This window comes from Neopsephotus bourkii, unplaced genomic scaffold (genome assembly GCF_033783945.1).
Source record: "Neopsephotus bourkii isolate Nb327-2 ecotype Australia unplaced genomic scaffold, CSIRO-AGI_Nbou_v1 NB_1376, whole genome shotgun sequence".
Classification (NCBI taxonomy): domain Eukaryota; kingdom Metazoa; phylum Chordata; class Aves; order Psittaciformes; family Psittacidae; genus Neopsephotus; species Neopsephotus bourkii.
Window position 1 is genome coordinate 5,204,934 of NW_026901855.1, and position 16,115 is coordinate 5,221,048.

The window sequence follows — 16,115 nt, forward strand, 5'->3', positions numbered from 1 at the left end:
AGACTGAGCAGATCTTACTGACAATACTCAGAAAGGTTTGTAAGGCAGGACTTATTTTTACAGAAGCCCTTTACATGTTGACTTCCCCCAGGTCGATCATATTAGTTAGTGGCTCATATGCTGCCTTCCTGCACAGAGCTAAATTGAAGGTTACACACCTCTTTCACCAAATCAACTACCACTTCCTTGAGATGCTTCAGAACTTCTTGGTGAAAACCATCCAGTCCTCATGACTCATTACTACCCATTTTATCAGTTTCCTGCCTAACCTCTTTTATAGTCTTTTCAATTTGAGACAGATCCTCTTGAGAAGTCTATCAGACCTCTTGCCCATTCTCATGTTGAAGTATGCAAGCTATAGCTTAGCAGTAGTAGCAAGACACTCTTCTGTGCAGTGTAAACATTGCTGTATTTAAATACATTAGTTAACAATATTAATGAGGCTGACACAACTACAGATAGTTCCCATTTTTAGTGAGCAGCCCAAAATCAATGACACGGAACAAAGAAATCACTTAAGACCATGAACCTCCTGTATGAATGAAGACACAGATGCTGTAGTCCAGCAAACTCCAACTAATTGGATTAATGCTGCTCTGAAGATTAGTAATTACTATTTAAAACCTTTTCAGTCCTATGCTTTCTGGTTTGAAGACAGCTGCTATGCTGCTTTAAGTAGATTCTAAATAGATAATCATCAAGATTGGAATTGTGAGGTAGAAAAATACATGTCAGTTCCACACTTCCCTGTGACCAGTTGACACACAGTTTGTCACTAACAAAATGTGTGCCTACGTAGAGTAACTAAGAAGTTATCTTCCACAGTGAAACAAATTACCACCAGACTCTTAAGGGGGCTTTTCCAACTGCAATAGCAGTGGTACAGACAGCATCACAAGACTTCTTGGTGGCAGACACTATACTGGCAGTTTAGGGACTTTCCAAACTGGGGATTTCGGAAACTTCCAAACTTGTGAACCATTGTGCTTAATATGGCCCATGGATGAGATGGGTGGGACTAATCACCTAGTGTTAGCCCCGCAACATGATTAATCCTAAATCAACTAGAACTTCAAGGCATATGTACCTCAATCTTCCCCCAAACCCCTCTACTTTAAAATAAGTAATTTTTTTTAAAACCTAAACAGTACCCAACTGCTAAAATACACACCCGTATATACATAAATAAAAGACTTCAAAGGATTCCATAAGATAAAATTGATGTAGTCTTATAACTAATTCTTCCAAGCCCTTTCTTCTCACTAAACATACCTTTCTTTCAGAATTTGCAACATCACTTGGTAACACTCTTTGAGTTGCCACAGACTTCACATGTTCCCCTCTGCTCCCAGGGAGTTGTTTCTGCTATCTGGGCCCCAGGCTGGCTGCCCTCTTCTTCTTGCTGAAGCACCATCCCCTCCAGGGCCTGGAGAGGCTCTTCTCTGCAGCTGTTTCCAAGGCACAAGCCCTTGTGCCCCAGGATGTTCCTCCTGACCCAGTCATTTCTGATGGGAATGTGACTCAACTGTGAATAAAACAAAAAGAGATATTGTTCATCTTGTTACCTTGTTGTTTGGCCTGCACAATGAACCGTGGCACTGACTTTCACAATTTAATGATGCAATGTTGTGAAAAGATTATCCCTTTTCTCATTTTTAAGCCTCTTGCCTCACATTCTCAGGCTCCGAAACTCATCTCACAATAAATAATTCCAATCACCTTCTTTACAATATGCATGGCATATATAGTCTACTACTGCTTTAGTCCTAGCTTTTCCCAAGAGAAAGTTCCTTATTGCTTCATATATAAACAACTTGATACTTTCAATCATCCTTGCTGTAGCTTTCTGCATAGAATATTTATAGAACTGCATAAAGTATTAAAGATGCAGTCAGATTTACAAAGTGAAGTTCTGTTCTATGTCTTTCCCAAAAATTCTTAGCATTCTATATTTCTCTTCAACATTATTAAATAGCACTGAACTGACATTTGCAGAGGACTCCAAGATATTTCCAGAGCACTACATAAACTCCATTGTAATCTATGTACAGTTAAGATTGCTTTTTCCTAAATGCACTTTACATTCATCAGTATTGAATCATGTCAGTTAATGCTTTGTCACTTAGTATTGCAGGACCCTCCTGTTTCTTTAGACAATCAGCTTTAGCTTTCACTACCTTTTATTACTTTGTGACAGAAACAAGCTTTGTTGCAGCTACTCTCATTCTTTTTCCAGACTGTTTATGAATATTTCAGTAGTACCAACACTAGGCTAGCCTCTGCAGGCCTCTACTGCAATGATGTGTATATTCCAATACGCTCTAGCATGAAAAGTTCTTGGTCCGTAGTCTTTTCCCCCACTCTGTTCTTGTCTTAATTGATAAAAGAGAGCTATTCCCTTGTCAGGTAACAGATTAGTTATCTCACCAGCCCTCAATGTCCGATTTTGTCAAGACTTCTCAGAAATCCTAACCCATTTTACAAAACAGGATCATCTTTCTCCATACACTTGTGCCAGAACATCTTCACAGAACTCTTAGTCTGTGAAGTATTATTTCCCTTCCAAAAAAATCTTTGCACCTCTTATGACACAGCATTTAACCATGTTCCCTTCCTGCAGGTAGCTGCCACCACCATGAGGACTTGATGGAGACCCATGGGGGTTGCCGAAAGGCCAGCCTTATCTTGGTAAGATCTAGTCCAAGATCTAGTTTACCAAGATGTTTTGCTTCAGAAATAGAGCTCTGTAAAATAAGGAAATCAGTGAAAACCAAAAAGGAGCAGTTGATTAAGACCACTAAGTGGAATAAGGGATTGGAGCATCTGTCATAAGACAGGCTGAGAGTTGGAAACGTTTATTCTGGAGAAGAGTCAACGAAATCTTATCAACATGTATAAACACTTGGCAGGGCAGAGAGGGGAGGATCTGGGAAGAGGGAGCCAGGGTCTCCTCAGTGGTGTCGTGACAGTGCAAGAGGCAACAGGCACAAGCTGAAATGCAGGAATACGTAAGAAAAAACTTCTTTACTGTGGGGGTGGTAGAATGCTGGAACACGTTGCTGGGAGAAGCTGTGGAGCCTCCAGTTCTGGAGATACCGAGATGTCAACAGGAGACAGCTGTCTGACCAACCTGCTCCAGCTGACCATGCTTTCAGCCGGGAGATCAAAACTGATGATCTGGAAGCTCAACTATTCTGTGACAGCATTCAGACTCTTCTAAAAGCCAATTCAGGGGCTGGGTAGAAACACATATTACCTATCAGAAATGACTCCAGAAGAACAAAAAAGAAGTTTATATGGTTGAAATCAACTAGTTGTGACATATTCAAATATGTATGATACAAAGAAGCTATTAGGGATTAAAAAAAAAAAAAAAAGCCCTCCTACAGAAAGGGGAAGCAATTTCTAACTCTATTTAAAAACAAACACAAGCAAATTAAAAGAAAAAAGCAGAGTAAATCTAAACCTTTTAGAAGCAATTTGTTTAAAGCATAAAATTATTAACAATTTTATTTTAGCTGCAAGAAACCAGCCAGTGAGTGAGACTTCCAGAGGGATACGAACAGCACTCGTGGGAAACAACACAGAAAAAAAGCTGAATTGTTTATTACTAGGATGTTCATGATGACACTGGCTTTCAAACAGTGTTCCTGCACTAGAACCTTTTATACAGGCTCATTTCTTTACAGAGTACAACTCTGGAAAAAAAACATCTTCTAGTGTCAGTAGAAGAGGCTTTAGGTTAAAGCAAAAAAGTGAGTGAAAAACAGTAGCAGGACCAGATGACATTCAACTGGCAGATCTAAAGGAAGCCACCTCCCCCATGAACCGTGCAACGTACCTGCTGAGGTAGACTCAGTACCAGAAGAATAGAAAGCATCAACGTAATACTAAATTTTCTGAGTGTTTCAGAATGGATTGAGATAAAAGAGTTAATTTTGGTTTATGAAGAACTATTGCTTTAGTAATTACAATACTTTCTATTGAAGTATCCCAATAGGTTAAAATGAGTCTAAAGAGGTCTAAAGGAAAATCGCTGTTCCAATGGAAGATGTGATTTTTTTTAAAGAATTGTTTATCTTGTTCACTTTAAAGGTGCAATTTTAAAAGTTCTGCTATTTCTGTATCATCCATATTCTCCAGTATGAAGCATTACATACGAGAGCTTTAAAACACACACACACACACACACACACACACACACACACACACAAATCACAGGAGGAATTCATATCCTCCCTGAATTTGAGTGGTATCAGAACTTAACAAAGTGATATGAAATCCCTGCCTCCTATGGATTTGATTTTTCCTGCAGAATTCTGTGAAACTCTTCAATTACTGTGAGAATCTGAAGAAAAACAAAAACCTGATCCAGTTGCTGGATATTCTGACACACTTGTCTTCTTCTTCCTTTACCTAGGGATGTCTCCAGAACAGCCATTGCTAACCTTCCATCCAAAGGACTGGAAAGCCTCAAAGAACTAATAGCCAAAAATACATGGGCTTTAAAGAAATTACCACCAGTAAAGCTATTTCTTCAGCTAATGCGAGCTGAACTATCATATCCAAGTCACTGCTGTGCTTTCAAGAGCTGGAAAAAAAGCAGTGGGTGAGTTTTACTACCTTATATACCATTTTAAAGTATGCAAATAAAGACAGTGTTTAGCATTAACATAAAATTATATCTATTGGTACTTTCGTGACTTTTTTTTTTAGGTATAGAGGACATTCTTTGAAACAGAAATTACAATTTCAAACTGACAGAAGAAAGACTTTCCGATATTACAACTTGTAGGACCTTTTTCAAAAGCTTCTCCTTTTGTTGAGCCCAGAATTAAAACAAAAAAAAACCAAAAAAAAAAAAAAAAAAAAGAGAGAAGGATAATGTGCTGTAACACAGAATGGGCTATAGCAAGGCCTGGAAAATGAAGTTTTGGAGGGATTATAACCTCATGTCTCATTAAAGCTCTGAACAGATGATTCTGGATTAACCCTGTAGACAAATATTTCAAATGCCATTTCAGCAGGATTTCCAGCCTCTTCTCAGAACTGGTGTGGATAGCTTTTGTGAGGCAAAAAGTACATTTACAGATGTCCTGGTGCAATACAGCGACTTGCGCTGTCACCGGGGGAGGAGGGAGAAAGGGAGGACGACTTACTTTGATAAGAAGCAGACTTCTACTGCAGAATGCAAATGCATTGTAAATTTCTCCAAATTTTAATAAGGTTTAGAGAATTCTTATCCAGCCTCTGATTTAGGAATACAGCCTCAGTCTTCAGTACTGCAGTATTTGTGGATGGAATGCATAGTATATTAAAAATAGGCTATCATAAGTACATGAATTATTCAATAATAAACTCGCAAGGCAGTAATATTCACGATTACAACAAACTGAGAAAGTGAGGACAGAAATAAAACAGAGGAGTGAAGAAATTTAAAACTTGGATAGAAAGAAAGTACAGAAAGAACCCAGCACAATCTAATGACTGAAAGAAAAAAGTATCTGCATTTCTATTAGTAGAAATAAAAATTTCTCAGACTGAACTGTATGCAATCTCAAATTGTAAGCAATCTACACATCTGGAAATGAGACATACTAAAGGTTATGTGACAGTGGGTCACAGTGATCAAAATATCTGATACCAAACCACAATTTTTTTCCTAGTAAAAAGTATGGATAATTTTTTTACTACAAATACAGGTGCATCACACCATGAGGTATGGGATTTCCAACCACTACACTGATAGTTAGCTCAAAAGCACCCACAGAAAAGACACAAACCAGAAATTATAATGACGGAAGTTCTGTGAGAAATCGACTTGTGAGCAAAAATGAAAAGGAAAGTAATACTGTATTAGTTAAGAAGTTATAAAGAATAGATAAAAGTGTTGTTATGTACTGAGAATGTAGATCCCCAAAAGGAAGAGGGATTATGGATGCTGAACAAGCCAAATTACTACTGGGTATAGCTGACAGCAACAGAGAAAGGAAAAAACACAGCTTAAAAAAGGGCCCAGAAATGCTCAGGCTTATCATTTACTATATATTCTATTAACAGAAACACACCTGATCACAGTTTTATAGCTACATTTCCATTCATGGTTATTTGCCTTTGAAGTGTCCCCCTCTGTTTACTCGCTGCACTCCAGTCAGACTGTAAATGCCAGCAGTGATTTCCTCCTCTGCTCTTTCAGAATTTTGGAGTACCTGACATGTAACCAGAGCAGCAGCTTTCGTAAGAGACGATCAGTCAAAGCTCTCGGAGGTTCGTTTTACAAAGATTATGCAGAAGAATACACAGACCACACTGATACAGTTTATGACAAAAACACCAAGTTCACAAATTTGCCAGAAAATTCCCATTATTACATTTTTTTGGAAGAGCATGGAGAAGCAAATCTTGGGTTTGGCCAAGAGCTCAAGAACCCTCAAACAGAAGATGTCCAGACCTTTGACAGTCATTATGACTATGCTGTCTGTGGAGGCAATGAAGATGTAATATGCACTCCAGAACCTGATGAGTTTAATCCCTGTGAGGATATAATGGGATATCAATTTCTGAGGATCGTGGTGTGGTTTGTGAACCTGCTGGCCATCCTAGGTAACATTTTTGTCCTTTGCATCCTTCTCACCAGCCATTATAAACTGACTGTACCACGCTTTCTGATGTGTAATTTGGCCTTCGCTGATTTTTGCATGGGTTTATATCTCCTCCTGATTGCTTCAGTGGATCTCTACACCAGGTCAGAATACTATAATCATGCTATAGAGTGGCAGACTGGGCCTGGTTGCAACACAGCTGGCTTTTTCACAGTATTTGCTAGTGAACTGTCTGTATACACTCTGACTGTGATCACCCTGGAGCGCTGGTATGCCATCACTTTTGCCATGCGCCCAGACCGAAAGATTCGCCTTCGGCATGCCTTGGTTATCATGCTGGGAGGGTGGCTCTCATGCTTTCTTCTTGCCCTTTTGCCACTGGTTGGCATCAGCAGTTACAGCAAAGTCAGCATCTGCTTGCCTATGGACACTGAAACGACAGTGGCTGAAGCCTACATCGTCTTCGTTTTAATATGTAACATTATTGCTTTTGTCATCATTTGTGCCTGCTACATAAAAATCTATGTAACTGTGCGAAACCCCCAGTACAAGTCAGGAGACAAAGATACCAAAATTGCTAAGCGTATGGCTGTGTTGATTTTCACTGACTTCTTATGCATGGCTCCCATCTCTTTCCATGCTTTATCTGCCATTATGAACAAACCATTGATAACTGTCACCAATTCCAAGATTTTGCTGGTACTCTTCTACCCACTCAATTCCTGTGCCAACCCCTTTCTTTATGCTATTTTCACCAAAGCTTTCCGAAGAGATGTGTTTATCCTGCTAAGCAAGTTTGGCATCTGCGAGCATCAGGCTCAAGTCTACCGAGGTCAGACAATTTCAGCCAAACACAGTAGTGGCTCTTATGGGCAAAGAATCAGCCGAGGGATAGGTCATATTCTTACAAGCATTCAAGACCCAGTCAGTGATTACCTTCCTGCCATGACAATGCAGAACCAAATTCTTGTAGAAGAATGCAAACAAACTGAGCTATGACATCTCACAGTATAAAAGCCACAATCTGGTCCAGAGGTGGTTGTGTGTACAGTGAACTGAGTGAGAAGATAATGTATTCTCCATATCCTTTTTCCCTAGCCTATCCTTTGTGATATCTGAAAGTACCTTCAGAGTGGTCTTCTTTCAGACAAGTCACTCAGCTGAACCTCCTGTCTCACAATTTTATCAGTACAGGTCAAAAGGTACTGTTCTGATGATAGCATGGGAAGTAAATGGGAATGCTCTATCTAAATAGGAAAATTAATATATATAAACTCAGCAAATACAAAACATACCCTCATTTAAAAAAAATAGGGAAGGAGGAGACCAAGCACAAAACTTGGGGGTACTTATATGACTAAAAAAAGGACATAAAGTTTAATAATTAAAATGAGATTAGAAGACTAGAATAAAAAATAAAGGTTGAAGTTCTCAAATGCCTCAATTGCCTGTGAGTCAAAATGATCAACTGGTTTTCTAACAGCAAATTTCTAAAACTTCCACCAGGGCTTAAAATGGAACAGATGCTTCTGCCATCCTGACCTAAACAAAGCTTGCAGTTCTTGGTGTAGGGGGTGAGGCAGGAACCTTCTTCATACTGCCTTTATGGTGGCAAAAGGCAAATGTAACTGATTTTTAATCTGATCATTAACAGCTAAGAACCATTAGGGCATTTGTGTTTGTGTGCTTAATATCACTATCTCACTTTCTGATACATCTGTTTAGGAGATGGTTTAGTTTAAATCTGTTTTCAAGACCAGTCTACCCAGTCAAGTTTGATAGCTGATACTTAAGACTGTACTAAATCTTCTCCCACTTATCCATTCTTTACCTGTGTGCAGTGCTGTTTAATCTGAGCATAGAATCACAGAATAGTTAGGGTTGGAAAGGACCTTAAGATCATTTAGTTCCAACCCCTCTGCCATGGACAGGGACGCATCACACTAAACCATCTCACCCAAGGCTTCGTCCAGTCTGGTCTTGAACACTGCCAGGGGTGGAGCATTCACAACTTCCATGGGCAACCAATTCCAGTGCCTCACCACCCTAACAGAAAAGAATTTCCTCCTTATATCCAATCTCCAGCATGTTTTTATTACTTTCAACACTCTGTAATTACTGTTTTTCTCACTACTAAGGCTATCCCTGTTTACCCCCCTCTTATAGGGCTAGACTGACTTTCTTTCTAGCACTTGCTATGTTGAGATGCCTCAAATCTACACTTAGAGAAAAGAAGTGGATTGCGCCTTCCGATTACTTTATGCCCCTCAGTTTCTGAATTGAAGGCTAGCACCTCTAACATGTTTTAAGAGCATCTCTTCATCTTGTAGTGATAGCTGTTATCCGACTTCTGGAATGTCTGCAGTACCACTACATAAACCACACCGTTAACTTCTGGTTGCCTGTCCGTAGCTTTTAGGTACATACTACTCAGGGTAGGAGCGGCTCTGCACCAGCATGCTCATTAACACCTGTGTGGCCCAAGTGCCTGGTTTTGACAGCAGGATCAAACCTGTTCTTAGTCAACTGTAGGGACCAGCTCTGTAGGACTGCTCTTAAGTCTGTCATTGGTCATTTCACTCATCTATTTGCAAGGCTTATTGTGAGAATGGAGAATACTGGGTAAATCTTTACCTTCAGGTAGGTATTTTAAGCTCATTTTGTAATATCTACACTGGTTTTAATGGAATTACAGTCTTTGAGTTAACTGTAATTAAACTGAGCATACAATAGTCTCATCTTTTATAATGGGTTAGTAGTATCGAGAAAAACGTAACGGTAGAGCCCTTTAAACTGCTAGCTACTACAGCTGGAAACTGCATGACTGCAGGTGCCATGTATATTCTCCCCAGTTAAAACTTGATTTTATTTCATATTCCTGATTACAAACAAATGCTGCTTCAGTAAGCTGAAACTCAGATCACGGAAGGGCCCATATTCACCAACTCTGTGAGATGGTCTTATAAAAAAAAAAAAAAAGATTCTGTCTTTAACACCATTAAAAACCTACAGTATTTCATTATAGATTAAATCAAGCTGCTTATTTTGGTGAAAGGCATGCTTCCATTTTTTTGTTGATTCTCAGCACACTTTGAAACCAGAATTGCTGGAGACCATGCAAATAATAATTTATGACCTTCTCTTCTGTGATCTGTACTCACCCAGTGTTAACCAGAAACATAAGGGTAACTTAAGCGTGTGCATCAGCAAATTTCCTGCTCTTGAAACAGCTGCATTTGGAACACTTTGGTTTTGCCCAAAAGTCCCATACAAAATATGTTATGTTTAGATGTAACCCCTGCCCCCAGAATCTTTCACCCTCCTGATACTGGAATAATCATTAAAGGAAAAAAAAGCTTCCTGAGTATCTTAATTTAGTATCCCAGCAGCAGCTAAGACATTCAAGTTCTAATGGACACTTATGCTACAGACTTCATATGTACCACTTGTACCAGTGGAAAAGAAAAATCTAAACTGAAATCGTATTTTTCAGAAAGAGAGGAAAGACTACATTTATTTTAAAAGTGCTTTTAAAAATAACATGGCTCACTTATTTCAAACCTCTTTTTACCTTAAAACAAACCATAATATTTGTTCCATTTAGAAACTAGTAGGATATTGGAAAGATGTGGTATGCTGGATTGACTGCAGTATGCTTTTGAATTAATACAGCTGTTTGCTGTTATTAATAGACGAAGGATATATTTGCACATGAATGAATTTATCTTCTATTATTGCATGTATTTTATCTATTAAAAGAGTTCTCTGACACTGCTTTTATGAACAAAGTTTGTTATTTCTGGTTTATGTCTTGCATATTCTTTCTTGTGGTTTCCTTGGTAAAAATAGTTTAAAAGGATTAGAAAGATCCAGGCAATAGACTCAAAATAATTTATTCACCAGACTTTTTCTTGTAAATGTTTGTATTCTATAGATACTCCGTTCTATTTCTGCTCTGATCAATCCCTTCAGCCATTTTTGGTTTTGTGTACACCCTTATGTAACACTTGCTATTTTAAACCTGTCTCAGCAAGATGTATTACAGCAGGCATTCAATACATATTTTCTCTAGAATACTTTAGAAATAATGGAGAACATTGGAATAAAATGTTTTGTTTGAAATTTTAAGAGGTCCTGAAAGTTTTTCTTCCTGAAGGTTTTAAAATAGTTTTTCTATTTCTCTTGCACTCATCTTCATTGTTCCCCTTGGCAGGCCTACAGCCAAAAAGGTTGACCAATGACACACCATTTGACAGAAGTTTGGGGTTTTTTTCCATGCCAGTAGTTGGGAAAGGGATGTCCTAAATGGCCATCTCAGACAGTGCAGCAGGGATGGAAAGGAACTACTTGTAGTATTGCTGAGCTCTGGGCTTCCAAAATCATCATTAATCACATTCCAAGATAACCAGAAGAATCACCTAACAACCGTGATGTCCTCTTCAAAAGACTGAGTCTGGAATCGGATTATCTTTAACATTCTTCCTAAATCTGTATGTGACAGCCACTGCAACTAAGGATTAGGTACTTTATGAGAAACACATAGTATGAAGTTTGTGTGGTAGAGACGCTACTGCAGGAATTCTCAGAATAATCTGCCCATATGCGACATTACGGAACATCCCTCCCTTACAGCAAATGTCCCTTGACACACATTTGCCAAAATTTATGCTGGCAAATTTTACATTCAGTAATTCTCATCCATGTGTTTGTGATTATCTGTTATTGAGATCCTTGCAATACCTGGAAAAAAAGAACACTTGAGAGAGAACTCCCACAACTGAAAACCGTTGAAGTGCTCAAATGAGTTATCTCTTGACATACCCTCTCAGTGCCGAAAAACTCATCTGACTTCAGTATCTGTGTACCTTGCTGCTGCCTATAATTGTGCTTCCCTCCTACAGGAAGCTTTAGGTTACAACAAAAGGTTTTTCTCAGCTCTAGATGCCAAATGGCATCAGCTAGAACAATTAAGCTTACAAGCAACAAGAAAATCGAATGGGCTGACAAGTGGCAAGGAATAAACAATTCTTTCTAGGAGAGCTATGCTGTTCAGTATGTGCATAAGAAGCCTCTAAAAAGGACTGAACAGCAAAAGAACAAAGTCTGCCATAATACTGAGATAACTCAGAGCAACAAGAAAAAAAGGCTGCTATAAAGAACTGTAGGAAGACTTCCTAAGATGCCAGGCAACTCATTCTAAAACCACTCAGTAATCAAATGGTTTCTGGTTTGCAATTAAAGTTGGACAGGGTGAGGCACAAAATTAATTGGATATAGTGCTCCTGCTTGTCAGAGATTCTGAAAACGTATGGTATCATACTGCACTTTGATGAGGCATTGTGGGCTAAGGCAACAAGGTATTGAAGGGCCATCGTCACACCCTGGAACAGGTGGTCAAGAGGTCTCAGTGATGCACACTGAGAGATTCTGACAGCATCATCAACCTAGAACTCACACTGATTCAATAACACACCTGCATAATGCTGAATTATTTTTGATCTGTTTAGTCACTTCCACCTGACCCAACTTATTTTTGTGTGACTAGAAATCACGATTTGAAAGTGAACAAGTGGAGGTACTTTAAGGTCACAATATGCAGAGTATTTCATCAGCAGAACCCATCAGTTCTAGCTTTTTATTCTTATCCCATGCCTGCCTACCTCCCCAACCCAAACTGCCACAGTACCTCAAATTACGAAGTTCTCAGACTAGACAAGATACTAATCCTGTGGAAATCTCTAATTTTTTTTAACTGCCTGTCCTTATTTTCCACCCTGAAAATACTGGGTAACTATTCAAAACCATGGGAAACTGTCATCAACTGCAACGCAGGACTTGGATCTCACTGGGGCTATCCTGAACTTACTCCTTCCAAGAGCTTAACTTCTGCAGGATTAATATGAATCAACTTGAATCTTACTCTTCTTTCTGAGCAGGAGCTTTCTGTGCTCTCCGGACTATATGCAATGCTGTCTTTTATGTGTGGTCATCTGAAGTCATATCCTTAATGTTGCACATCTGTGCCATTCAGCTGAAGCTCATGAAGCTTTGTTAATTTAGGAGAAGAGGAGCACACTTATTTTGGTTCTCATCTATTCACTATCCAGCTGTGTTACGGAGTCTCCTCCAGGTTCTCTGTTTTTCTTGTCTCTTTTAAGGAACTAAATCTGTTGTATCAACTTCATTCACCTCACATTATCTAACAGTGCACTGAACAGTCATTACAAAGTGACTGGAATTGCTGGATTGTTACTTGTGTATATACTGTGGTACTTTTTATCAGACCTACTATGCTGACAAGAGCCTCCCTGCTGCAAACACTGATAACTGGCTAGACTGCCAAACCCACGCTAGCCTCCTTACAGCTGAAGTTTCAGCTGAAATAATAGCTGATTTTCTTTCCTAAGTGACAGCATTCCCTCTTTTTTGTGAAGGCAAAGCTGCAACACATCAAATCAAAGCAGTTATATGTGTTCTAACAAGAAACTTCTCACTGCAAATTCTTAGGCATTGTCTGAATGCCTGTCTTCTCCACTGCTCGCTGTTGACTGGCATATGCATGACAGCATTGAAGTATCAAGCAGCATGAACAAACAGGCATTTGTGTTTGTGCTGCATGTAAAATGCTGGTTTAAATTTTACTATAGTTAAAGAATTACATAAGGTGTATGTGGATTACTGCTGCTGCCTAGAGGGAGCCATGGAAAAAACACATCAATTATTTTTCAGCCAGCTCTAGATTCCCAATTAAATCCTGCAATGATGTGCCAGTATAAAGCATAAGGAAGTGTATTTTGATAACCGGCAATTAGGAGGTGCCAGATGCACCTTCCCATGAAAAGTCCAGGAAAAAGGTGTTTGGGTTTTTTTATTCTTATTCCTTATATATACTGCTGAAATTTGAGTTAGTTTGCTTTTTTTTTTTCTTTTTTAAAGGCTGACTACCTACTTTTCTCTTTGTCCTCTGTGCGCTCCATTTCTTCTTTCCAGATTCTCTTTATGTCTCCTTTCTCTATTATGGAAGAAACCCAATGCTCTATTTGATGAAGGACTTTAGATTTTTCCACCTACAATCTTGTTATTTAGGCTACATGGCAACATATGCACGGCAGCCTCAGGAAGAAATTACAAAGCTGTTTAAGAATATGACAGTGATTTAGGACAGAAAATGAAAGCCAAAAGATATTCTGAATAAAGATTAACAACAACTTCTACTAAAATGAAGAAATGCTCCACTTCCCCTCTGCTCCCCTCTCAAAACCAACTTGACACACGCAGAAGCATCTGTGATGGGAATACATTTCTTCTTTAGCTAACCAATTCTTAACATCAGTATCAACATCACACTTAACAAGCTGTTCGTCAACTGTCTACACATACACAGGAATTTACTTGATGTTGCTTTAATGTTTTAAGATTAAAACTATTTATTAAATTAGAAAGAAATTCAATTCATAAAACCCTCAGAAATACTGCTCCCAGCACTAATGCTTTCTCTTTAAAAATCTTGAACAAGGTAAGCTCACAAGGAAAGAGCTTCCTTCCTGCCAAAATTTGAGTTTTCAGGGGGAATGGAGGGGGAGGCAACCAAAGACAGAACAAAACCTAGAAGCAGTGCTTCCACAGGACAAATTCTGTGATACATCCTTTTTAGAAATGCTGTAATCCCCAGAACACTGTTTCCCAGAATACATTACCTGTTCAATCCAGATGGCCTACCTGAAGTCAGCCAGCTGTTCCTCTAAGGGAAAGGCCTGTACAAGAACCTCAGACACAGGTATGGCAGGAAACACAAGGAACCCTGTCTGCCGGGTCTTGCATCAGAATCCTACGACAAATAGGAATAAACCTTTGTAAAATCAGGAAGCCAGGTGGTTCACCAGAAAAGACTGCCTTCCTTATTTTGCTAGTCCAAACCATTTTCTCCATCACCAGCTAGAAAGGGCTTAACTTTACCTTGGCATTACATCCTCCCAGCTCCAGCACTTGTAAAGCAGCATCCCAATTATCTTGGGATTCAAATGTGTCTTCTGTTCCAGATGTCTAGAGGGCTTGTCCACAGTGCAGTTCTGCTTCATTTGGTACCTCTAGCAAAGGAAAAGCATTTCTACCTTGACAGAATCACGTGTCCACACAACACATTTTTTGTGTCACAAGGTACTTCTCTTTTTTATTTTTACAATTTAATGTTAAGTCTTTGTTTTGGAGTTGTTATTGAAATATACTTCTCCAAATTAAACACTTGCTGTTTGCAGTCGGTAACTTTTTGTTTACAAAACTGAACTAAAAATGAAGACAAACTAGAAAGTATAAACCAAATACACCCAGTTACATATTTTTTAAACAGTTATCAATAAAAAACATTTCAAAATACCAGCTCACCACTATTCATCTTCAGAGAGGGATGGGCAACTCAAGATTAATACGTGCTTTTTTTTTGTAAGGCTGTGATAATGTTAAATGGAAGGTCTGCAAGGCAAACTCAGCATGTAGGTGACAGTGATTCAGTTACCTGTGTGTGATTAAAACAAATTCAGAATCTTCAGGGTTATTACACAGTAATCATTAAGCCTCATACATTAAACAAATGCATGTGCAAAATATTAAATGAAGTGACAAACATTTTTAAATAACATCTTTAATTAAAGTTTTTGCAAAGGCAAAATATTAAACTTAAAATAGGTCTTAGTACATCAAAATACTAAGTTCTCTAATTGTATTCCAAGCATGGCCTTTGAAACATAATATCCTGTATATCACAGAGGAGCAACCTTGATCTGCAATTGTACAGAATGAATTTTACAAACATAATAAATATATTTACCCCCTTACACATAACAGTATATGTACAACAGCAGTTGACAATAGTAGCTCAGAACAGCAAAAAAGGATATTCCCCCATTCCGTAATCTATTGGTACCCTATGCACTCTGGAACACGTCTCATTGGATGACTGCACATATAGCTAACCCAAGGTAGCTCTTCCCGTTAAAAAAGCTCCTTTTGTTCCACAATGTCTAACCCACCAACCAATAATTAAAAAGACACACTGCATGAACTGCCTGAAAAAAGGTAGACAACAGGGAAACCAATGGACTGGTTTGTTTTATACATTTCCCAACCAATCACAACAATGGGAAAATAAGACTGTAAATGCCAGACACCAATACATAACAATATGCAAGTTTGCAAGTTTCTTCATTTTGTATAGTCACTAATCTGAGTCTGAAAAGAACTCTTAATTTCCATTGGGGTATATGGGCAGGGTGAGGTGGCACACAGCAAACCCCACAACGCTGCGTAAGGCAGTCCAGTGTCAATCCAGTGTGCATTACCCTAAAACCACTGCTCACTTCCTGGACGTGTTACTGCACTCTATCAGGAAGCTTCTGCTCTGGGGGAAACTGAGGAGAGGCTTTATTATTTTATTTTTTTTTAATCTTTTATAAATTGAAGAGATTCAATCAAAATGAACTTCAGTTAACAAGGTTTTTAACTCTCACTGGAATTAAG

At 38.7% G+C, this 16,115-nt stretch overlaps 1 protein-coding gene across 2 annotated transcripts in view; it reads left to right on the forward strand.

Annotated features, from left to right (window-relative positions):
• Positions 1-7,909, forward strand: part of TSHR (thyroid stimulating hormone receptor) — a 55,553-nt gene extending 47,644 nt beyond the window's left edge. For both annotated transcript variants that reach the window (XM_061367543.1, XM_061367544.1), the window contains 2 exons: positions 4,421-4,609; positions 6,197-7,909. In XM_061367543.1, the coding sequence (XP_061223527.1) occupies positions 4,421-4,609; positions 6,197-7,601 (1,594 nt within the window). In that variant the 3' untranslated portion in view covers positions 7,602-7,909. The remainder of the gene's footprint in view (positions 1-4,420; positions 4,610-6,196) is intronic.
• The last annotated feature ends 8,206 nt before the right edge of the window (positions 7,910-16,115 follow it).